General features: G+C 34.3%; 1 protein-coding gene across 1 annotated transcript in view; it reads left to right on the top strand.

The window, feature by feature from the left end:
• Nucleotides 1–26,113, top strand: part of CDKL3 (cyclin dependent kinase like 3) — a 60,274-nt gene that overhangs the window by 14,912 nt on the left and 19,249 nt on the right. The window contains exons 5-12 of the mRNA XM_081035303.1: nucleotides 2,679–2,791; nucleotides 4,415–4,554; nucleotides 9,183–9,271; nucleotides 11,136–11,289; nucleotides 11,396–11,724; nucleotides 12,839–12,932; nucleotides 13,967–14,129; nucleotides 14,957–15,054. Of these exons, the coding sequence (XP_080891429.1) occupies nucleotides 2,679–2,791; nucleotides 4,415–4,554; nucleotides 9,183–9,271; nucleotides 11,136–11,289; nucleotides 11,396–11,724; nucleotides 12,839–12,932; nucleotides 13,967–14,129; nucleotides 14,957–15,054 (1,180 nt within the window). The remainder of the gene's footprint in view (nucleotides 1–2,678; nucleotides 2,792–4,414; nucleotides 4,555–9,182; nucleotides 9,272–11,135; nucleotides 11,290–11,395; nucleotides 11,725–12,838; nucleotides 12,933–13,966; nucleotides 14,130–14,956; nucleotides 15,055–26,113) is intronic.

The following is a 26,113-nucleotide window of genomic DNA, read 5'->3' as shown; positions in this document are numbered from 1 at the left end:
GTCCTTATCCCTTGCCCCCAAATCATATCCCCTTCGGAATCCTCTTGTACATTATCTGCAAATTTAGTGCCAGTTAATATTGAATATGGCCTAGTTCTACTCTAGCTCTTGTTTTCTTTTATAAATACTTCTTGCTGAAAGATAAGTTCCTTGAGGAGAGGTATAATATCTTGTACTCCACAGAACCAAAGTTGGTGCCTTGTACGTGGTAAGTTTGGATTCTATTGTGTTTGAAATAAATTTGCTCATAATCTTTTTTTCCTTTAATCTTTTTATTGTAAGACAAAATACAGATACAAGAAAAGCCCACACAATAAATGTATAGTTCCACCACCAGCTCAAAAAATAGAATTTTGTTGGCCACCCCAGAAAACCCTCATTTGCCGTATTCCAATACAACACCTTCTCTTCCGCCCAAAGTAATCATGATATTGACTTTTATTATAATCAGTGCCTTGCATTTCTTTATGGTTTTATTACCCAAAAGTACATCAGCTTGGTTTAATCTAGCCTTTTTTAATGACAGTTTTTTTGAGATATCAATCGCATACCATACAATTCACAGAGCTGTGCAACCATCACCATAATCAGTTTTAGAACATTTTCATCACCCCCAAAAAGAAACCCAGTCACTAGAAAGCTAATAATTGATCTTAATTTTACTGTTTTTCACTGAAACTTATAAATTGCTATGAAGTTTTTTAAATTTGTGAAATAAACAAGCTAATAAGTTCCTAATATATTATCCAGTTTTTGTTGTAATGTGGACTTGAAAAATTGTATACAGTAAGTCATTTATTCCTTAAAATCATTATCTGGCAATAGCAATTTATGTGTGCACACACACACACGCACACACACACACAGACACCCTTCCTTCCTTTTAAACAGAAATAGTAGCCTACAATGCATAGTACAGAATCTTGCTTTTTTTCCTCTTTTAATTTTTTAAATTAATAGACTACTTTTTAAGAGCGATTTTAGGCTTATAGAAAAATTGAGCAGAAAGTACAGAGTTCCCATATCCACCCTCCGCCCCCGCTATCCTTCCCACATAGTACAGTTTTCCTCTTATTAACATCTTACATTAGTTTGGTACATTTTTCAGAATTGATAAACCAATATTCATTATCATTAAAGTTCATAGGTCAACAACCACAAAACTACTTAGCTATTGAGACAACGAATTACTTTTTTTCCATCTCTCTCTTTCCTTCCTGTCTTCTTTCCTTCCTTCCTTCCTGTTGTTGCTTAATTTCAATGAAAATATCTTTGTAGAAGAGTACACATTAGCTGTCAAAAACACTTAGAATTTTCTGAGATGTTTCAAATAGTTTTTCCCATTTCCTAAAATGTGTCTTGAAAAGAAAAGATTTATCTTAAGTGAACAGGTAAGAGAGACCTTGGAATCTTCGTACAACACTTGACAGGGTGGCTTGAGGATTGTGAACCTCTGACACGTCATACTAGAAATAAGTACTTGTTCTTGAAATAAGGGGCCCTCAGCTACATCAATGAGGTCACCAAATCTGTGTAGTCTGACTAGTCTCTCAGGGATCTGAGATGCCTTCTCTTCTACGAAATCTATTTTTCACTTGTGTTGAAATATTTCTAATGCCACTTTTCCATCAACTTCCAGAGTTTCAAATGGAAGGTCTTTATAAGGTAAAGCACGAGCATCTTTTGTGAAAGAACGTAGGTTCTCTTTTGCTGGCACCCACTCGTCAAGTCTCTTATTCAAAACTACATTACAGCAGAAGGCTCCAGCTCGCGTATATAGACCCATCTCATCCCTTTAACAGCTGAATAACATTTCATTGTGTGGGTGTACAAAAATTTACATAGCCATTCCTGCACTGATGGATGTTTAGGTTGTTTTCAATATTTTTCTATCACAAGCCGTGTTGCAATGAAGTTCTTATATAATTTATCTTTGTGCACATGTGTGAGTAGAGTTGGGATAAATTTCTAAGAATAAAGTTGTTTGGTCAAAGTATGTACGTTGTGAATTTTGGTACCTTTTGCCAATTTTCCCTCCAAGTAGTTTACATTCCCAGAACAACAGTATGTGGGAGTATTTGTTTTCTATAACCTCACCAAATGTTATAATTTTTATCAGTTGTATCAGTAAAAACTAGGTCTCATTGTTGTGTTTATTTATATTTTTTCTGAATGTGAGGTCAAGCATCCTTTTTATCTATTTAAAAGCCCCAGTGATATAAACTATCTTTTAACAAACTGATTATATAGAAAAATCTTTGAATTATGGATGATTCACAGTGCATTAAGATAAATGCATGAAGTGCAAGTGGCGACATGTTTAAGATGTGAAGTTTTTACTTTTTAAATACGAGATGATTTTATGTTCAATTCTAATTCATAAACCATATTTCATAATGTCCTTATATAAACATCTGAAATAATTTTAGAATTACAGTTACTTTTTACCTGGACTGATATATGACTTCTCATGCAACTTACAAGTAAGGTATTTAATGTTATTAATAAAATGTGATAATATTTAATGTATATCCTAAAGTTGGCATATGATATTACAGTGAACATTTATAAATGATACCACTTAACCATTTTTTTCCTTTGGGTATTTAAAAAGTTTTTTAGAAAAGATATTTTATATATTTATCCATGAAAAAATGATTTATTCTTGTCTGTTTCAGACCTGTGGATATCTGGGCTTTGGGCTGTATGATCATTGAAATGGCCACTGGAAATCCCTTTCTTCCTAGCAGCTCTGATTTGGATTTACTTCATAAAATTGTTTTAAAAGTAGGTAAGTATTACTGAAATATACTGTTAAATGCCTAAAATAAATATTGCCAGATCAATTCTGCTTGATTTTCAAATTTAGTTCTTTGTTATAGTAACAGGGAAGCATATTGTTTTGATAGATGGCACCACATGGATGCCTTGGGCTGATAAAGAAGGTAGAAAATTCTCCTGTGTTTTTACAAATAATATTTTTTTTGGCCAGGATGCAAACAGCTAAGCCATGTGTTGTTGATGGTTGATAGTAAGAAAAATAGGAATATACTTCAGTTTGTCCGAAAGTTGTTTTAAAATTAGGCTTCTACAAATATTTAAATCTCTCAAAGAGGACTTTTAAGTAATAGAATTGATTTAGATGCTTTTTTAAAAGCACTTGGAGATAGAAAATCAATTATTTACTGAGAAAACTATTTTTTTTTACCACAGTAGATAACCAAATAGCTAAATAACTTATACAGAAATATATCTGATGTAAGCTGAATTATTTGATTATCTGCTTTAACTACCCAAATATTTTGATGGAGAGCCTTACTCATGGAGTTTCAATGATTTGTTTTTTTAATATATTTCTGAATGAGGAGCTGGAGGAGCCCTTTTTGTGGTGGGGAAGCTATACATAAACATGTAATTACAGGATCATGAGGAAGGTACTGTAAACAACTATAAAAAGTGAAATTTAGATAAATATTGGTTAAAGATACAGTTCAGAACCTTAAAGCATCACACTTTTTTGTGTTAACTTTAAAATTCTGATAATGAGATTAACGTTAGAAGGAACCTTAGAAATGATGGGATCAATTTTGTCTTTGTTTTTTTTTCTTAATTGGGGAATATTGGGGAACAGTGTGTTTCTCCAGGGCCCATTAGCTCCAAGTCGTTGTCCTTCAATCTAGTTGTGGAGGGCACAGCTCAGCTCCAAGTCCCGTTGCCATTTTAAATCTTTACTTGCAGCCCACCATCCCATGTGGGAATTGAACCAGCAACCTTGTTGTTGAGAGCTTGCGCTCTAACCAACTGAGCCATCCAGCAGCCCCGATTTTGTCATTTTGCAGATGAGGAAACCGAAGCACAGAAAAGGAGATTTGCCCAAGGTTACAGAACTAGATATGGCGAAACTGGCGCTAGAACTTAGCGCTCTCCACTTCTATTTATAGTTCTTTCCATTCTTCTACTTTATAGCTGTGTTTTTCTTTGCAATAGTTCTATTTCTAAATAATTTTAATATTTTAAGCTGTTTTCAGTAAGGCTTTGTTGATGAACACTTGCTTGTGATCAGGGCACTGAAATATACTATTTCCATTAACATACCCATATGGAAATATATAAAAGTTTGTATGCGCTTTTCCTGGTAGCATAATATATTATATATTACAATATTTTGGGAAAAGAAAATGAACCTGGTTATTTTACATTCCCTACTGCCTATGTGTTATCAACAGGTTACTGGAGAAACTTCAGTTTTTTATGCTATGTTCAGATAGTTCCTTGTTCAACTTTAAAAAATTAAAAGAACATAATTGTTATTCTCCCTTTCTAGTAATTTAATGCAACCACATAGCAGTTTGATTATTTTGATTGTAGACTAATTGCCATGATTCTTATATACATATTTTTTTTCTCTTTTCAGGCAATTTGACACCTCATTTGCAGAATATCTTCTCCAAGAGTCCCATTTTTGCTGGGGTGGTCCTGCCTCAGGTTCAACACCACGAAAATGCAAGAAAAAAATACCCAAAGCTAAATGGATTATTGGCAGATATGATTCATGTATGTTAAGAGATAAAGGATTTATTTCTGGGAAATTTGCATACATCATGATACAGTTTTAAGATATTACTTTAATGAAATTCCAAAAGGATTCATAATGTTATCTATTGAAAGTTACTATATTCCTCTGTGTTTGTCTTTAGTTCAGAGAAATTAAAATTCATAGGCTTAGAATGGAAAGTTCCCTAGGATAATCCTGTTTATTGTCTTTAGTATACTCCAATTTTAATGGTAATTAGGGATAAACTGGAACAATTCTGAGGACTTACCATGTTGATCACCCAAGTTAGGGATCTGTTCCTTGTACAGTGGTATCCTGACCTGTCTAGAAGGCATTGGCAGCTGCACTTGTAATGTTTGAAGACACACCAGTGCGGAAATTCCCCTTGAATCGGAGAAAACAAAAACATTATCTAGCACTTTTAAATTATGTTAAAATTTAAATTTCATTTTAAATTAGGTAATAAATGTACACTTAGTACAAAATGCAAAAGGTAAGAAAGTTTGCTGTGAAAAGCGACTCTGTTCTAATTTATTTTCTCTATCCAGCCAATTTCCTTCACCAGGGTCAAATCAGGTATCTTACTGCTAATATACAGCCCTTAAAAAAATGTGTTTACCTAAAGTTCAAAGCAAGTATAGTGTGGTGTTTTTAAGAACGGTCTCTGGAATCACATAGACTACGTTTAAAACCCAATTCTGTCACTAATGAACTCTGTAACCTTGGGCAAGTCACTTAATCTCTGTGCCTCAGTTTAACTGGGCTATAAAATGATGTTAACAATATTTTTTGGAGCTGGAGGATTAAATGAGGCAATGGTGGAAAAGTTCTGAGCACAGAGCCTTGAATAAGCTGTCAACAAATGTTGTTCATATTAATTATTGTTGTTATTTAGATAAACTTAAACATATGTAACATCTAAAGACTATTCTTGAAGGAAAAAAGTTATTTCATGGGTACCTGGAGAAAACTAGAGTTTGTTAAGGATCAGATTTGTTTACTATTAATACATTTTCAGTTTAATTTCTTTTTTTCAGTTTTTAAATTATACAGAGAATATATAATGATTATAGAGAAAGTAGAAAATACATGATAAACAAAAAGGAGAAGTTAAGATTTTCCCAACTTCCATAATCCAGAAAAAATTACTATTAACATTTTGGTTTATATACTTCTAGACTTTTCTCCAAATACATGCATAGAAATTCGTACTTTTTAAGTGCTGCCTCTGGTTACAGACCCAGTGCATTAAATCTCAGCTCTAATACTTTCTAGCCATGTGGCGGTGAGTGAATTTATTAATCTCTTTTTGTCCTCCACTGTGAAATGGGAGTTGTGGTACAATGAGAAATATGCACCACACAATATCTTGGTCAGTGACAGACCGCATATGCAGTGATCCCACAAGATTATAGTAGAGCTGAAACATTCCTATTGCCTAGTGATGTTGTAGCTGTTGTAAGGTTATACGTAGCACAAAGCATTAGTCCCATGTTTGTGGTTATGCTGGTGCAACAAACCTGCTGTTGTATAAAAGTATAGCACATGCAATATGTACAGTATATCATACTTGATAATGATAATAAGCGACTATGCTACCGTTTCCCCGAAAATAAGACCTAGCTGGACAATCAGTTCTAATGCATCTTTTGGAGAAAAAATTAATATAAGACCCAGTATTGTATTATATTATATTATGAAGACCTGATCTTATGTTATAGTAAAATAAGACCAGGTCTTATATTAATTTTTGCTCCAAAAGACGCATTAGAGCTGATTGTCCAGCTAGGTCTTATTTTTGACGAAACACGGTACTGGTTTATGTTAAAGAAATTTATGCTTTTTAAAAGGTATCATATTTTACACATGATATGTAACCTGTTTATCTTCACTTATTATATTATAAACATATTACCATGTCAACAAATATGGAACTACATGGTAATTTTCCATGGTTACATAGTATTTCATTGTATGACTATACTATGGTTGTTTTAACTGATCTTGCAATTTTGGACATTTGTTTTCAGGAGTTTTTCCCTCCCTTTTGGTAAAGATGCTATAATTAACATATTTTATATATGTTTTTATGAACTTGTTTAATTATTTGTTTAGGATAAATTCCTAGAAATTTGAGTGGTAGCCAAACAGGTTTATATTTTTTAGAATTTTTTATATATTTTGCTATTTTTTTCTCCCGAAGAATTTCACCTATTTATACTCAAGTTCTCTCAGGTAGCGTTGGATGTAAATTCCCACTCTAGCATTGGATATTATAATTTTTAAAATATTTGCTAATTTAATAGGCTAGAAATTGTATGTTTATTTTTTTTAATTACACTTGCATCATTACAGGAAAAGTTGACCATTTAATTAATACTAATTGGTCATTTGTATCTCTTATTTTAAGAATCAATCTATTTGTCAATTAGAATATCTTTTTTCATATTTATTTGTAAAACAATAAGCATATTAGTCTTGTCATATAAGTTGTAAATACTTTTTTTTCAACTTGAATAAGTCAATGATTTCGAATGCCACATTTATCATAGACAAAATACTTACACATGCTAGGGTCTGTTTCTGTGTCATTGATGTCTCTCTTCTAATTTAAGTACCATTTTGATCGATTATTGTAACTTTAAAATACATCTTAATATCTGAGGTAGGACATATATTTTTTCCTATATTTAAATTTTGTAAACAACTTTACTGTGGTGTAATTTATATATAGTAAACTACACGTACTTAAAATGTACAATTTGATAGTTTTGATAGATGTGTACACCTATGAAACCACCACCACAATCAAGATACCTAACATTTCCATCAGCCCCTAAAATGTCCTCGCATCCTTTCGCGATCCATTTTTTCCTCCATTCCTGGCCCCAGATAACCACTCATTTGCTTTCTGTCACTATTGATTAGTTTACATTTTCTAGAATAGTGTATAAATAGAATCACACAGCATGTACTCTTTTATGTCTGTTTTTTATAACAGCATTATGGTTTAGAGATTCATTCATGTTTTTGCATGTATCAGTAGTTTGTTCCTTTATTTGCTGAGTATTATTCCATTGTATGGCTATCATAGTTTTTTTAATCTATTCCTGTTTTGGGGTTGTTTCCCATTTTGGGCTATTACAAATAAAAGTGCTAAGAACAGTCACATACAAGTCTTTGTGTAGATGTATATTTTTATTTCTCTTGGGTAAATATCTAAAAGTGGAATGGTAGGTTTAAAGTATGTGTTTAATTTTTAAAGAAACTACCAGTCTGTTTCTCAAAGTATCATATTTTATATTTTCCAAAGTAGGGCATGTATTTAAATTTTCTGAATTATATTATTCACAGAAGGACTAATTTGTCTATCTCTAATAGGCTATGACTTGCACAGACCTTTGAGCATTTTTCTTGTTAAGTTTTATTGATGGATCACTACTATGTTCCAAAATAAGCACATATTTTTAGCTAGTTGCAGTTTTAAGGATCTGGGTAGTCCCACATGGACTCAATTTCACTTTGAGAGTCAACTTTTTTTTATTGTGGTAACGCGAAATCTACCCTCTAACCAAATTTTAAAATGTAAAGCTCGGTATTGTTAATTATATTCATGTTATTGTGTAGTATACCTCTACAACTTTTACTGTAAATCAATTTAAGCATATACATTTTGAAATAAACTAAAGTGTAATCTGTGCGATTACCTTGGATTTTCTGGATTTTAATTCTAGCTCTTTTACTTAGGAGATCTTAGAGAAGTTACCTGACCCCTCTGGGCCTCAGAATCCTCATCTGTACAATGAGGATAATAATAATAATAATAGCTACCTTTAGGGTTGTTGTTGGGATCAAGTAACAGGAAAAGGCTGGACAAAGTGTTGTGTGGCACTTGTGATGCAGCAAGTATCAATAAAAGTTACCTATCATTATTATGTTTTGCCTCTTTTCAAAGGAAGAATGAAAATTATAAGGCACATGGCTTTTATTCAAATTCTATCTTTAATATTTTGATTAAAGAAATGTGTTTTATTTATAATTATAGTTATTTAATTGTATCTAGAACTCTTCCATTGTCTGTTTTGTTTTGTGGGTGTTTTTTATTGTTTCTCTACACAATTGAAGTACTCCCCAGGTAGGGAAACAGAAAAAGTGTTCAATAATGGATTATTGAAAAATTTGAGGGCTTGAATATTTGTGAAATTGTATTATGCTATAGAAAGAACACTGGATTAGGAATCAGGCAATATGAGTTAAAATTCTAGTTTGGCAAATCACTAATAATTCTTCTAGTTCTGTAAAATGGAAATGATAATCCATGAACTTTCCACTTTCAGGGCTGAGAAGAGGATCAAAACGAGCTAATTAATTTCTGCTAATTCCAGCAGAAACAGACTGACTCCTAGAATCATAGGAGTAATAATGCTTTACAAGTATAAATTTCTTAGGGAAATAAATGGTCAGAACTCACTGTCAGAAATTCCTGAGGTCTAATTCCATCTTTTCAAGAACGCTTTTAGTTCTAGGTAATTAATTGCCTATACGCTTGTCAAATAAATTTAATTTTTGCCTTTTGGAGACCTGTTAAGAGCTTATTGAATCCTAGAATCTTTTTTACATTTTCTAGGCTTGTTTACAAATTGATCCTGCTGAGAGAATGTCATCTACTGATCTCTTGCATCATGAGTATTTTACTAGAGATGGATTTATTGAAAAGTAAGTATTTTGAGTGAGTGTGGATTTTTTAGTGTTTTGTATTAGGAAACTTGACTAACATGAGAATTGCTACGTAGGTTAATGTTACACAACAGAAAAATTCAATTTAACAAAAACTTACTGAGTTCCTGTGTTGACTACGTATATGGTAGACTTATGGGTGTCATGATAAAAATTCTAATAATAAAAATATTTGCAGTTAACATTCATTACACAATCACTGTTTCCTAGGATGTGTGCTATGCATGTGAGATGTATTTTCAGTGCTCATCATTGGCCAGAGATAACATTAAATAAACAATTAATATTTTCTAGCTTTATTCCCATTTGGACCTCTGACTCAGACTAGTCCAGTTTTTCCTCTTCTGATAGCATCTCTGATTTACATATTATAATGAAGATTCATTTTCGAAATGACTTTTTTTCTGCTTTAGTTACTCTCCGTTGCAGTGCCTGTTGTCGTTTTCTCCCCACCGAATTAGAAGTTCACTCAAGTCAGGGACCATGCCTCTTACAGCCATTCTGTGTCCCACATTGTCTATATAATATATAATAACAATGTAGATTCATAAATCAACTATATTTCTTTAAAAAGAAAACACCCACCATTTTCTATTTGGGCTTTGAATGAAACAGGAAAAGTTTCTCATTAATTGTAAAATCATTCAGTTGGCCTTTGGATGTGATGTCAGAAAGATGGACATCAATTAAAAGTGAGATGGAGTTAAGATCAGGCGTGGAAAAGTCCAGGAACTGCCATTGAAGAGAGACTAAAATAGAAAAAGGCAAAGAAAAGGGAATCCTTGAGAGTAGGCTATTCAGGAATCTTAATCTGAAACAAAAAAATGAGAAGATATGTTGAAAGTGCCATTAATAAAAGGTGCCACTTGTTTTGTATCAATTCTACATAGACTAAGTTGGTATCTCGTAGGTATTTAGATATTAGGATTTTACTATTACGGGTGAAAGTTCTTGAGTCCAAATGACCGAACACTCAGAAAGTGTTTGGGGAAGATCTTTTCCTTTGGTAAGAGGCCTCTTCCTTTCGTGGACCTTCTACAATGCAAGGGAGTTTAAACAAAAGTGTGGCATTTTCTCATTCAGCCAAAGGAATCACACTGGTTATTTTCTTCATCTTCTCACACTACCCTTTGCTAGACGTACCCTACAAAGCACCCAACAAGATTTACCTGAACTAGGGAAGAATTCATTCATGGACTGATACTTTAAAACTTCCCCAAGTGGATAGCAATAGCTGATTCAAGGAGAGGAACTGTGCAACTCAGGAACATGGGTGGGAAGGAGACTTTTCAGTGTAGTATTTTGACTTTTGAGCCATACAAGTGGATTTTATATGTAAAAATAACTTTTTTAAAAAAGAAAGTCAAAGTAAAACCTAAACAACCTCCCTTCATTGTTGATGTTCTGTTACATTTGGTACTGAAAATATTTCTCTAGAGTGAGATTTCAGAAACTAGTTTGTTCATTTTTTAAGTACTGTTACTTAAGAGAACCACAAAAAGGACAAAGTAGACTGAGTCTTCCTTGAATAGTATATTTCTCAAAATTAAAAGCAAGACTTTTATTGAGTAAAGTTTGCATCACAAAAGGAATCTAAGTCATATAAGTCTATTTTGTAAACATTTAGTATAGTAAATTCCCATGGCAAAATTAAAAGATATATCTTTACCAGGAAGCAATTTATATTAGGTAAATATTGGGCCATCTCTTGGCATCCATTACTGATGACTTATTTATGTTGTGGCTGCAATGTAAATTAATTTATTAAATGGTCCATTAAAGATAAACTACTCTAACTACATAAATAAAAATATTATTGGTTGATAATTGCTTGTTTTATCAGATTCATACCGGAACTAAGAGCTAAATTACTACGAGAAGCAAAAGTCAATTCATTCATAAAGGCGAAAGAGAATTCTAAAGAGAATGAACTTATTAAAGAGGAAAGAAAAACCATATATACCAATACACTGCTAAGTACTTCAGTTTGGGGAAAGGTAAAAACTGGTTTTGTTTTTAGTCAGTATAATTGTATTATAGCAAGTACTCTAATGATAAAAATTACTGTTCTCCTGACTCAGATTTTGGATGTATTTATTCCAGGAAACGGAAAAGGAGAAAAAACCCAAGGAAATCAAAGTCAGAGTTACTAAAGTCAAAAGAGGAAAAAGAGATATCTTGGAACCAAAAAAGACAGAGTATGAAGGTCGACATTGTCAACAGGATGCAATTGAAAACGCTCATTCCATGTCTCACGATACAACACCTATCATCAATGAGCTATCATACCCTGTTAATCCCAGCACTAGTTCCAGTGGCATGAAAGATGACCCATATGCTGGTGGTAGTATGACAATGCCACCCATCAATCTAACTAGCAGTAATTTGATGGCTTCTAATCACAATTTAAATCTCTCCCTCTCCAACTCAAGGTGAGTTTTAACAGAAAAGAGACAGAAGGAAATGGACCTAGTTCGTACAACATTCCTATGTAATAATGGTAGTTCAAAGAATCAAGTTCATAGTGTCTATACATAAACTGAATTTAAAGATACATTGAAATTATAATCATACAATGGGCATTACTGAGTTCTCATGAATGCTCTAGAAGAAATTAACTTTTCTTGATTATATATTATAGATGTTTAATTTTTCACTAATGCCTTTTGGAAAAACCTCATTAAAAAATTTTTCAAAGACCCTCAGAAAAATTTATTTTCATTTGAAGAGAAAAAAAGGTGATATGACCTAAGTTCTGGTTATATTGATGTGCCTTCGTATAACTAAGTAGGCTTTATTTTTCTATCACAGCAAATTTTCTAAATGGAGAAAGAATAGCTAAAACAATCTTTTATAGTCAAATAGCCTTTCAAGGTCAAATATTTGGGGAGGAAAACAACATCTTGGGCTAGTTTTAGATTTAGTTACTGATGCAGATTTAGAGAGTGGTCCATGAGTCTGTTAATCAAAGGCAGTGTGTGATGGCTGTCTGAGGCATGGGGGCCAGTTCTAAATTTAGGGCAACTACTATGTGACTAAATGAGGAAGGAGACTAGATTCAGTATCCCATGTTGATCCTACCAGACTGATTTGGGCTATAAATTATGAAGTTTAGTGGCCTGCAGAGGTGGACAAGTGGACATGTCTATGTCAGTCAAAATCTACAGTGGGTTACAGACAGCAGGAGCTCAGTTGTTCTTGAAGTGACCCCAAATCTATGGCTGCATTAACCATGGTTGGAAACTAGCTTTGGACAGTAAGCTCAGAAATTCAGAAACTTAGTGAAGAGATCCAGGTTCAGAAGAGATGCAAGCTGGAGTATCCCCACAACATGGCTGTCACCACTGATGTTAGCCATGAGTGAGGTGTCCTCCGCTCTGTTTTCACTTCTCTACTTAGAGCATTTCGCACTTAAGGACTGACCATTGTATTTTGGCACTCGTGTTCAACCAGCAGACTCCCATGATGGAACTTATTCATTATTGAAGCTAAAACAGATGCACTTCTGGGGAGTTCTAATAACTTCTCATTTTTTAAAAATAATAGGATAACTGAAAGAGTGAAAAAAAGACGTACTTCTTCACAATCTATTGGACAACTTATGTCTACTTGTAGGCAAGAGGATACAGGTGCCACTCAAGTAAGGCAAGAAGCTGGTCATTGAAATATGGACTCTTTTAACATTATTCGTGCCCCGCCCCCTCCCCCGTCTTTCCCCCTATATCCAGGGCTCTACTCTAACATTTTTTAAAATGCACTTTTCCTTTCTTTTTTTCCCTGAGATGAAAATAGGCCATCATTTCCTTAGTGCTTTCACAATTTTAGTTAATTTCTTTTAAGTTGATTTGTGTTTTTAATGTGTGACTTGGGGCAGGGGGTAGTTAAGATTTTCACCTTTAAAAGCCGCAAGACTTTGGTTTTTCACTTCCAAAAAATGTTTTTAATATCTTACTTTATAGATTAAAAGCAATTGCTAAATAGACATATTTTGCTTTTCACTAGAAAAAATAATCAGTGTAATTCATTTACTCATTTTTTACATAGGAAAGTAGCTTGTGTAGTGTTGAAGCACAGTGTTATTTACAATAATAAAAAACTGAAAACAACATAGATTCATCCAGAAGCAAGTGACTGGTTAAGTAGATTACAGTATATCCACACTGTGGGATACTACACGTTGCATTGTGGAAGAATGTTCTAGGAAACTTTTTACGTCTGTTGTCAAATGAGCAAAAACAGCTAACATAAAAGGTTTTCCAGAATGCTGCTGCGTTCACAAGTAATTTTTTTCCTTTGGGTTTTCCTAGTGTCCAGAGCATATCATTTTGTAAATAGAAAAATAAATTATTAATAAAGTGAACTGAACCATTTGTCCAAAGTCAGAGTACAATGAATAGGATTAAAAACTAAAAGTTCATATTGTGGTACTCATGATCAAGACTGTTATTCTCAGAATATTTAGTATGCTAAGAAAAGTTTGCTTTATGAAACTTTTATTGGTGTTTGATCTGTTTATTGGTATTCTATTCTATTTCTTAATTATGAAAATAATCTTGCAAAGATAGGCGTTGTAATGCCTATCTTATACCATCCTAATGGCTAATAATTCTAGACTTGTCATTTAATAAATAGTGACGCATCTTTCTTCAAATTAACTTTTGTTTGTTTGTTTAGAGCCAAACGGAGAAGGGCGTATTTAATGAGAAAGCAGGTCAAAGTCACCAAATGGCAAGTGGAAACAAAAGGAAGATGAATTTTTCTAGATCTGGCAGGAAAGAATTCCATTTCCCAGAACTGCCTTTTACAATTCAGTCAAAGGAGATGAAAGGAATGGAAGGTACACATTTATCACATAGTTTTAAAAATCTCCAGATATTATCTTTAACAAGATTGTTTTTTGTAATGTAACTTAGATGTTATAATGTGATTTAGATAGAAAACTGTAAAGTACTGCAAAAAATATTTTCAGCGGATGAGAATTTTTTCCCCATAGTCAATAAGGGGTGAGATTTAAATGAGATAAGTTTTTTTTAAGTTTATTGGGGTGAAAGGAGATAATTTTAAAGATAGGTTAAGAAGGTAAAAATTTCATTAGCTGAATATTGTTGAAAGGATAGAACGGTTTTGAGGAAGGTGGTTTTGGTTTAGTGTATGACCTGGAGCAAATCAGTTTTTTGTTTCTCCATGATTATTTGACCGTACAGTAGCAGGAATGATATATGTGCTTCAGGCATCCCAAAGATTTAGTAGATTAAGATTTATAACATGTATTGAGCTCTTAAAATTAAATTCATTTTTTGGCAGAGTAAATGTTATGTTTCTTTGAAGAACAGTGACACCTTGTGAAAAGTTAATATAATAGCAAGAATATAGTACTTGCATAGTTCAAGAGGAATTATCTGATCCACTCAACAGTTATACTCAGAATTTAAAAATAAATGTCTTCTTTTAATGGTAGATTATTTGTAAAGTTATAAAACAAATCATTTATGATTGGCACATTTTACCATTACAACTCATGATCTGTTCAGTTCCTTTATAATAAAGTGAGAAACTGACTTTAGTGGATATCAGAATTTCCATTTGGAACTCTTCTTACAAAGGAAAGTAAAATTTCAACGTAAGAATAACAAGTTGTCATTGTTGTATATATTTTTGCAAAAGTTAAACAGATAAAAGTGCTGAAGAGGGCATCAAAGAAAACAGAGTCATCTAAAATACCAACTTTACTTAATGTGGATCAAAATCAAGAAAAACAAGAGGTAAAACTTTTTTTGTTTATAGCTTTTTCTAAGGAATGCTGTTTAGAACCCTTGATTTGGTGTGTAAATTTAGTTATTATCATTGGAAAGTTATATAAAAATTCAAGATTGTAATCTTTGAACTCGAGAAACAGATCTATATTTTCCTAGAATAACCAATTACTAAATAAAGGTTTTTAAAAAGTTTTTTGGGGGAGTAGTGAATACCAGTACTCATTTGAACGCTGGCGTGATTAGAAGATGGTAACCAAGGAAAAAGAGTATGTGTGTTATGTGTATAACCTAATACCGGATGAGTAAACCATGCCAGAGGAAATGAATAATGTTATAAACAAATTCGTATGGTTAGACTGGCCCCAAGAATAGATGTGTTTGTCTTTAACCTCTTCCTTCCTGTTTTTTCTCCAATTGTTCCCCATCTCTGCTGTTCGCCTACTGTGTTGTTTTCTCAAATATTTGCTCTCAGTTAGCTGTCAGATAATCTTGTTGAAATGTCCCAGCCCCTACCCACCTGAGAGAGTCTTGAATTTTATTTGGAAGTCCTGAAGCCCTCAATGTCCAAATGAATACTCTCTACAGGTATTCTTTTTCTTTTAAGGGAAGGGTACTGTGCTGAATTAAATCATTTAGATGGCCCACTGAATTAAATCATTTAGATGGCCTTCCATTCTGTGAAGGCATCAACTTCGTTATCTCTGTTTCTTAGTTTTTAAATAAAATTGATTATATTTTTATTTCTGACAAAAATTAGCACATACCTATTTAGGAAATTTGAAGAAATTAGAAATGTAGGGAAACTTTGATCTGAAACTACTTATGAAGGTATTTTCACTGTCTATTCAGTTTTCACAACATTCAGATAAAAGAGTTATCAGACACTGTTAGATACATTTTTGCAGTGACATTTATGCTTTATTCTTGGCCTAGAACTTTTAAAGAACTCCACAGTGCACTTTGCCGAAAAGAAGTATTTTCTAGATAAAACAAGAAAGCCATTAATGGTCATCTTTTAGTTCATTATAAAAAATAACAAGGTGGCTTTAAACTTGGGTGACTTACTGATGTCACAGCATGTTGAACAGCACACGATTTGCACATTTTTTGAATGCCTGGGTGAGTTAGGGCTCCTGAGTTTGGGCAGGCTAGTAATGGGCTATATGTGTTTATCCCACTGTCCTGTGAAGGCCCCTACTCCCCCTAGAACTACTATTACATTCCAAAGCAGGAAAAAATGAACTCTTTAGATAGTATGTCATTTTTAAAACACAGATGTAAATAGGAAGGGAAATCCCTTCTTGCTCATCTGGTGTAGAACTCCTGAAAAGATTACATTTTTAAGTGTGACCTTGAAACTGTGGTAGTTGTTAGAAATAACCAGAAGTCATCAGTGATACTTGTAGTTTATTTGTACTCCCCACTTAAATACAGTTCTTGCAAGTGACTGAAATTGCTCATAAGGCTAGTCCAAAGACTTTTAATAAATTAATGTCAGAACTAAGAAACTTTTCCTAAATTTTGAGTTGGTAGTTTGTTATTTTAGAGCACGAGAGACTATGTATGACATGTTTTTAAAAACATAAGATAGGCAATAGCAAGCTATTTGTTCTATTCTTGGCTTTGTTACTGACTTGAGTTTGAATTAATCAGATCCAGGCACTTTCTAGTTGTACATTAAACTCTTTTAGACATCTTAACTGTATACTGAATAGCATCCACGGACTCTATGACCGACCTATAGAGAAACTCTACATTACTGCTAATGAGTGAGTTAGGCAAGAGAGGTCTTCAGTTCTGAAGAACTGAAGGCAAGCCCCCTTCAGTCCTGTTTCATGATGATGATGAGGAATCCTTGCTAAGTCGTCTTCTTGTACTATATAAAACAACAGCCCCCAGGTGCGAAGTACAAGTACTTTACTGTGGCTGTATTTCCTTAGCCAAAGACTCACTCACCATTTCCTCAATTAAGGTCCTGTTTCTATTTACTTTTTAGAATACAGGAAATGCACACACTGAAAGGAAGAAGAACCCACCAGATATAGAGTAGAAAATGCAGCAGCTGAAAATTCAGGGAATCCCAGAATCACTGCATGGTTTTTAAAAATTCCTTTTTATTAATATTACATCCACAAAAATGCTGACTAGAGAATTCTACAGCTATATCTTAAATTCTCTGTAGTTATGTGCATATTCACTTAAATTTATTTTTAAATTTATTAATCTTTAAATTATTCATGTTTTCTTAATTTGAACATTAATTTATAAAAACTGCCTGACTGGTACATCCTAATAAAACTGCTACTTCCATTAAGTCATATAATTTTATTTGATGATATATTATCTCACTCATGTTTGATTAGTGGTCATTCTTAGCTTTGGTTCAGAACTTTATAATTATAGAAGGAAATGTTTCTAACTGTGTAATAAAGAAAGATCCCAATGCCTGGGAGCACCAAACATTTCTGAGCAAACAAATATACTTGATAAGCATGAAACATAGGTTTGGTTCCTCACTGAACATTCTGGAACAGCATTTAAATATATCATGAAGATTGTTTAAAAGGGTGGAAATGGAGCAAAGCATTGAAGCAAATTTCTGGCTTGACCAACATGTTTTATCATTTAGTAGTTTAATAGAATATGTTGTTACATATAATTTAACATCAATAGGCAAGGTTTTGGCAGCATATATTTACGTTCTTATCCCTGGTTCATACTGGCTTGGTTTCTAATTTTAGGGTGGAGATGGCTCTTGTGAGGGGAATAATTTGAAAAGGAACAGATTTTTTTTTCTCATATTGTCTTTTAAATCTTAAAATAGAAATTGGCAAGCCTTCCTTTTTTATTTTATATGCAATAGAAATGTCACATGAGCTGGTAGGATGGCCATTAGTGTGCATTAGCATCATCCAACTTTGTTTTGTTAGCAAACCATTCACTGTTTTCTTCCTCTAAGAATTCTGTCGATGTGATGCTTTGATTTGGAATTAAAGTCATCTCCTCTCTGCTTGCTCCTTTGCTTGCCATGATTACCAAGTAGATAATATATCCTGTCATGTGAAGCACACTGTATACTGATCTCCGCCCTCTGCTAGTCACATAACCTTGCATGTCAATCATTTCCTAGAATGCTCAGGCTTCCCAAAGTAAGTTCTTAATGAAATATCTGACCCGTTGTTTTAAAAGCTGTTCATTATCATTACATGATTAAAAATATATTCTGTTAGTTATAAAACTATTTATAATATTTATAAAACATCTGTAAATATATGGTATTCAAATGTTAATCGAATTCTTTTATCTTTTTAATCAACGACCAGCACTCTTCCAGTTTGCTGGTTGCATCTGATAGTGCCTTGTATGTGGTACAAATGTTTTCTATTTCATAAACTTAATTATATACAACCCAGAAAAGAGGAGTAGTATCAAAATTCTTTTTTTTTAAGGATTTTTTTTTTTTTATGGGGGAAGGAGAACAGGACTTTATTGGGGAATAGTGTGTACTTCAAGGCCTTTTTCCCAAGTCAGGTTGTTGTCCTTTCCGTCTTAGTTGTGGAGGGCGCAGCTCAGCTCCAGGTCCAGTTGCCGTTGCTAGTTGCAGCGGGCACAGCCCACCATTTCTTGTGGGAGTCGAACTGCAACCTTGTGGTTGAGAGGACGCGTCGCTCCAACCAACTGAGCCATCTGGGAGCTCAGTGGCAGCTCATCTCAAGGTGCCGTGTTCAATCTTAGTTGCAGGGGGCGCAGCCATCCCTTGCGGGAGTCGAGGAATTGAACTGGCAACCTTGTGGTTGAGAGCCCACTGGCCCATGTGGGAATCGAACCGGCAGCCTTCGGAGTTAGGAGCATGGAGCTCTACCGCCTGGGCCACCGGGCCAGCCACATATCAAAATTCTTGATTGTCTTGTTCTTCAAAAAGTAATAAAGTGGAATTATCTGGTGGTTTACTAGGACTCTACATGATTTTGTATTTACTACAAGTAGACATGAAAAACAAAAGAAAGGATAATTTATTAATGCTTAGTAAAGCATCTTTATTACAGTATTGTAATCTTTTCATCTCATCAAAATGTTGATTAGAATTCATAGCTGATATTATTATACACAATACACAATAAAGCTAACAGACTGTTAGTTTTAGCAACTAATCCCCAGGAAAATGGAGTTGTTACCCTGTGGTAGGTTTAACAGTTATATGTCTGTCCATTGCCTGTGGAATTTGAATTTACATATTTGTTGATTCTTACATCAATACAAAGGATTGTCAGTTTGTTTTTAATTTCTACAAAAATGCCTGCCAAGACTTTGATTAGGACTATGTTAAATCAATCTAACATTTTGAGGAGAAGATATCTTAATAATACTGAGTCTTCCAATTTATGAGCATAGTATAAACTCTCCATTTATTTAGATCTTCTTTAATTTTTTTTGGTACTATTTTGTGGGAGTCTTATACATCATTCCTTAAATTTATTTCTGTGTTTTGTTTTTTTATGCTGTTACAAAGGGTAGTGTTTTTTAATGTCATCTTCCAGTTTGTTGTTACAATACAGAGGTACGATTTGTTTTTCTATATTGATCTTGTGTCCTGAGGCCTTCCTAAATTCACTTATTAGTTCTAGTAGTTTTCCTTCCTTCCTTTGTTCCTATGTTCATTGGTTCCTTTCTTCTTCTTCTCCTTCGTCACCTTCTCCCTCTCCTCCTTTTCCTTCTCCTGTATATTCCTTAGGATTTCCTATACAGACAATCATAACTTCTATAGATAAAGTTAGTTTTTCCTCTCCCTTTCCAATGCTTATGCCTTTTGTTACTTTCTCTTGTCTGATTGTACCGACTAGAACGTGTGATAATGTTGAACAGAAGTAGTGAGAGAGGATATCCTTGTCTTGGTTTCCTATACCAGAGGGAAAACATTCAGCCTTTCCCCGTTAAGTATGATGCTAATTGTAAGTTTTATGTAGGTGACTTTTATTCCATAGGATGGTTCCTTCTATTTCAGTTTGCTGAGTGTCCTTACCATGAATGGGTGTTAAATTTGGTTAAATGCTTTTTCTGCATCTACTGAGATGCTCTTATGATTTTCCTCCCTTATTCTGTTAATGTGAATTATATTAATTGATGTTCAAATGTTAAATCATCGCTACATTCCTAGGATTAAACCCCAGTTGATCCTTTTTATGTATTGTATTGTATTTGATGAGTTAATATTTTATCAAGGATTTTGGCATCTATGTTAATGTGGAGTTTTAGTCCCTTTTTTTTCTTATATTGTTTCTGTCTGGTTTGGAATCAGTGTTATGTTGCTTCATAAGATGAACTGGAAAGTGTTCCGTCCTCCCTTGTTTTCTGAAAGAATTTCTGTAAGATTGATTTTATTTTCTCCTTAAATGTTTGTTAGAAATTACCAGTGAGGCCAACAGAGCCTGGAGTTTTCTTTGTGGAAAGATTTTAATATGCAAATTTAATTTCCTTAAATTTATTTAATAAATATATAGATATCTAGATTTGCTGTTTCTCCTCGTGTCATTTTTGGTAATTTACCTCTTTCAAGGTAAATTTATTTATTCCATCAAAGTTACTGATTTTATTGGCATGACATTGTTTATCGTTTTCCCTTGTTATCATTAAAAGTTGGTAAGAGGATCAAATATATGGTGATGGAAGGAGAACTGACTCTGGGTGGTGAACACACAATGGGATTTATAGACGATGTAATACAGAATTGTACACCTGAAATCTATGTAAATTTACTAACAATTGTCACCCCAATAAATTTAATTAAAAAAAATAAAATAAATAAAAAAATAAAAAATAAAAGAAAGAAAAAATACAGATAATAATACAATGATGCCAAAAAAAAAAAAAAAAAAAGTTGGTAAGAGGGCCGGCCCGGTGGCTCAGGCGGTTGGAGCTCCGTGCTCCTAACTCCGAAGGCTGCCAGTTCGATTCCCACATGGGCCAGTGGGCTCTCAACCACAAGGTTGCCAGTTTGATTCCTTGAGTCCCGCAAGGGATGGTGGGCTGTGCCTCCTGCAACTAGAAACGGCAACTGGACCTGGAACTGAACGACACCCTCCACAACTAAGATTGAAAGGACAACAACCTGACTTGGAAAAAAGGCCTGGAAGTACACACTGTTCCCCAATAAACTCCCCTTCCCCAATAAAATCTTAAAAAAAAAAAAAGTTGGTAAGAGTTATGGGGATGTCCCCCTTTGGTAATTTGTATTGTCTTTTTTTTTTCTTGGTAAGTCTAGCTAGAGGTTAATCAATTTTACTAATTATTTCAAAGAACCAGCTTTTGTGCTCTTATCTTTACTATTTCTTTCCTCTATCTAGTTTGGTGTTAATTTGTTCTTTGTAATATAATAAGATATATATATATATATATATATATATATATATATATATATATATGGAATGAATTGATTAAGCACCTTACATAGTAATTACTTGACAGAAGACAAAGAAGAATAAAATATGGGATAATTTTATTGGTGGGGTAAGTAGAATGTGCCCTCTGTAGCGTGCTAATATTGATTGTTAAAGTGACAGAACAAGAAATGAATAGCAATGATTCAGCATGGAGTTTAAAGATGACGGAGATTAGATGAACTTAGAGTTTGTTGGTATTTTAATGAAGGAATTGAAATTTAATTACGTTTAGAGATAACACAGAAGGATGCATGTTAGGAACAGAATTTGTGGAATGTCAGATAAGTTAAAAAAAATTGTTTCTCAAAAATTAGAAAGTGGAAGGAGCCAAGGAAAGATAAGGCAAATGAAAGGGTAAAAAAATGCTCTGCAGAGTGAGTTACAGTATATCGGTCAGATTTTCAGATTCTCCTCCAAAAGTCACTACATTTCTGGGGTTTTTTTAGCCACTGGTGTGTCAGGAGACCAGGGAAGTCCTAAATTAGAACACTTAGGACTTGCAAGAGAGTGATAAATTGTGTAAGTACTCTCTCAGTGTTATGCAGGTCTCTCAGTTGCTCCCTTGGCTTAGAATAAGTGAAATGATTTCTTAATCGAATGGATACATATGGTATTGAAAGAATAAATGATCCTGTGAAATGCTTAACTCAAAGCAGTACATAAAATGTTTACCTGAGATTGACTTTCAAACAGACTTTGTGTTAAGGTTCTTGCTCTTCACCGTTAGCTTTATTTAAGCAGTAGCAGTATATAGATTGCAGGTATCCAGTGGCTATTGCATAGTCTATATGCCCCTCTTGCCAAAAAGTAAAAATGATTGTGGTTTCCTTTGAAGTCAGATAGTGCTAACCTCCTCCAGAGGGAGCTCAAGGACCAGTATTTCCAGGACCTGCAGCCTTTCTCTGCCCTGGTCTAAGAGGACAAGCCAATCAGTCCCTGTTGGACTGAACGGCTGTATGAGGATGGGGTACTAATTCGGCGATGCTTTTTGCTCTAAATCAATGCTTTTTGCTCCCCTGGATGAAAGATATAATAAAAATGCATACTAGAAATTGGGTTTCCTCAGATGAATGACTCTAAAGTCTTAGGACATTTCAAACCAAGCCCTAGATTGTTTATATACATTTCAGGCAGCATCTCTTGGGCGTCTCTGAGTAATTTCTTTGTGGAGGTTAATTATTACCTTGAACCGTATTATTACAATGTTTAAAGCATCTGATGCCTCATGAAAAACCTTTACAACAACATTTATTATGGAATAATTCCGCCATCCATAATCTCCTTGGATTGTTGTTTGATTTGAGTTAGGAAAGTTGGTTCCTTTAATTTCTATCCTCCAAACAGAATATCTGGTAGTATCAGGATATTGAGACTATACCATAAACTCCTGGGGCTTCTTTCTCTTTTAAAAATTTATTGAATGCACCTTCAGTTTTTATAAAAATCCCTATAGTACAGATTGGTACTAGAGTCCAAGTTACTATCAGATTGCCTGGATTAGGATCATGGCCTTTAATCAGTTCTTCACTGGGGTATACGTGTGTAGTGCTGTGTTGCTGCATTTTCCCAGCTGGAAACTAGGGACAAGAAGAGCTTATCTCTTAGACACATTATGAGGACTTACTGAGATAAGATTTAATACTCATAGGGCATCGTGGGTTTGTAGTGATGAAATTTAGTTGTTCACAAGGCCTTTGGAGTCTCCTTCAAAGATGCAGAATTATGGTCTTTAATTTTAGAGCTGTTTTCTGAGTCTATCCTGACTTCATTCCCTTTGGTATTAAATTAGGTCTGGAGGTGCCCTCTCTCTTGTTGCATATTACCTGTGAAATTCTGAGGGTATCTGTGTCTTGGTCTCCATTTGTTTAGATATGAAGTTGGCATGGGTGACGAATACATCAAATACCTGCTCTGCATGTATAAGATGTTTCATTCGATACAAGAATAATCATGCCATTTAGAGTTTTAAAAGAGAACTGTATAACATGTCTTCTTTTTTTACATTTTTTATTTAAGTATAGTTGGGATACAATCTTATATATTTATATTAGCTTCAGGTGTACAATATAGTGATTTGACATTTTTACACCTTACAATGTGATCACCCTACTAATTCGAGTAATCGTCTCTCACCATGCAAACTTATCTCACTATTAACTATATTCCCCTTCACCTTTTTCACCCATCTCCCATCCCCCACTCTTCTGGTAATGAGTGGATAACATGTCTTCTTTTGTAGGAAGAAAATCTCAGCAGAGTCAGTAGTGTCTTTTAGAGTTGTGTCCCGTCAAAGGGGAGATGCTAGTATTGTAATTCTGTTCCATCCTGGGAAAATCAAGTCTAGACCAGCAATTCCCAACGTTTATCTTTTGAGGCTACTTTGGATTTTCTGAGCCTTTGTGCATTAGTGGGGCAGGTAAGGTGATGTTCCAAACAAGGTTGTGTTAGGGTTTATAGAGGATGAGTTACGGATTAACATAGGGAGATCCAGAAACTTTTATGGAGCCTGGAGTTTTACATTTGAGGGCCCGTTTTTGAGACAAAGAATCCAAAATTGCAAATACAAAATTGCAATTATAAAATTGCTAGGGTTATTCTCATGGCCATGCAAGGAGCCTATACAAAGGAGGGACCTACACTGGCTTTTTGGCAAGTGTGTCTCTACCTGTAGGATAGCCATGACTTGGTTCTCTGTGGCCACCAAAAGTCATGCAGAGACATGGGTTATGGCAGAGACAGTGGCAGCTGAATTGGCAATCGACCAGGTCAAGTTCTGAAATCGATTGGGTAGACATTCATGTGATGATTGGGGGTCCTGGCTCCAGTCCTTTGACCAAGCGGAGTTGTGACAAGTGGAAGGAATTACAACTGGCAGCTCAGTGGGTTGCTACTGTGTGACACTCATTTCCTTCCATTTGTAACAAGGAACAGAATATAGTCACAATGATAGGGAGCATCCTGACGCAGGTAACACCTTGAAAAATAAAATTAAATTTTGATCCATCAAATATTGAGTCTGGCTTCTGCTTTCACCACAGTAACACAACCTTGCTTTTAATGGGCATCAGTTATCTCCTACTTGTCAAAGTCAAAGGCTGTTTTTAAGTCTTTATTTTCCCTGACTTTTCTTTCCCATTTGACACCATGAATCATTTTTTCCTTCTTGAAATACACTCATCTTTTTTGTCACATTGTTTTCTTCTCACCTGCAAACACTTTTCTGCTCCAGTGATCATTTATTGTATCTTCCTACCTGTTTCCCTGTCAGCGTTCTCTGAAGTGCAGTTCTTAAGCCGTCCACTCTTCCCTGCTTCCTTGAGAGAAGTGTGCTATTATAGCTTGACTGCTACATCTAAGGGGCCTGGGGAGTATTACTCCAGGATCTATAGTTTTGACAATGACATATATCAGAAGCACCAGTCTCCACATGTTTGCTAATATTTCCACTTTGTCATTTTGCTGTTTCTTCAAATTTACCATATCTAAACCAGATTAACTTCTCCCCAAACCATTTATCCCTTTCGTCCTAGATTTTCATGTAGCTAAAAGTGGTGATACATAGCTTTCTTTGGCTTCAAATTTGACATCAGCTTGATTTTTTTTTTCCAGTTTCCGTGTACCCGATAGCCAGACAGACACTGTGTTTCCCCGAAAATAACACCTAGCCTGACCATCAGCTCTAAAGCATCTTTTGGAGCAAAAATTAATATAAGACCTGGTATTATATTATACCTGGTCTTATATGAGAGCTGGTATTATATTATATTATATCATATTATACCTGATCTAATATTATACCTGGTTAATATATTAAAATAAGATCGGGTCTTATATTAATTTTTGCTCCAAAAGACTCATTAGAACTGATGGTCGGCTAGGTCTTGTTTTTGGGGAAACACGGCATCAGGTCTACCTGATTCATTCTTTCTAACATACTTTGATTCTCCCACATTAGTTTTTCATGCTTAAACTTATATAGCCTTTGGGACTCTTCCCATGCAAGATGATTTATTTTTCCTCTAGACTCCCATTTTTTATTGTTTATAGTATATACCAGGTCTGACAATTAAGTTTGCAAACTTGCAACTGTGGGCTTAACATTGGCAGCACTGTACAAACAGCTCGGTAAGGTTTCATAACCTTGGTATATCAGTGTCTCACAGCTGTGTTCCTGTTGATGTGTGGTGGTGTCTTGCTGAGTGGCGTTCATTATTGTTGTTGCGTGTTTTTGTGTGCTATTCCGAGAATGAGCTTAAATTAGAGCAACAAATAAGCTTCAATTTCTTGTTAAACTTGGCAAGAGAGGAAGTGAAATCAGGGACATGTTAGTCCAAGTTTATAGGGATAAAGCCATGAAGAAAACGGCAGTGTACACCTGGATTAAATGTTTTTCTGAGGGGAGAGAACGCGTCAGTGATGAAGAGAAGTCAGGGGGACCAGTAAAGAGCAGAACTGACGAAAACATTGCAAAAATTCATCAAATTATGCATTAAAATCATTGGCTGACTGTGAGAAGCATAGCAAGCAGACCAAGTAAACATCGATAGAGAAACAGGAAAATCTTAACTGAAAATCTTGGCATGGGAAAGGTGTGTGCAAGAATGGTCCCGAAGGAGCTCACTGATGAA

Source organism: Rhinolophus hipposideros (assembly GCF_964194185.1).
Source record: "Rhinolophus hipposideros genome assembly, chromosome: 23".
In the NCBI taxonomy this organism is placed as follows: Eukaryota; Metazoa; Chordata; class Mammalia; order Chiroptera; family Rhinolophidae; genus Rhinolophus; species Rhinolophus hipposideros.
This window is presented reverse-complemented; position numbering and strand designations above follow the sequence as displayed.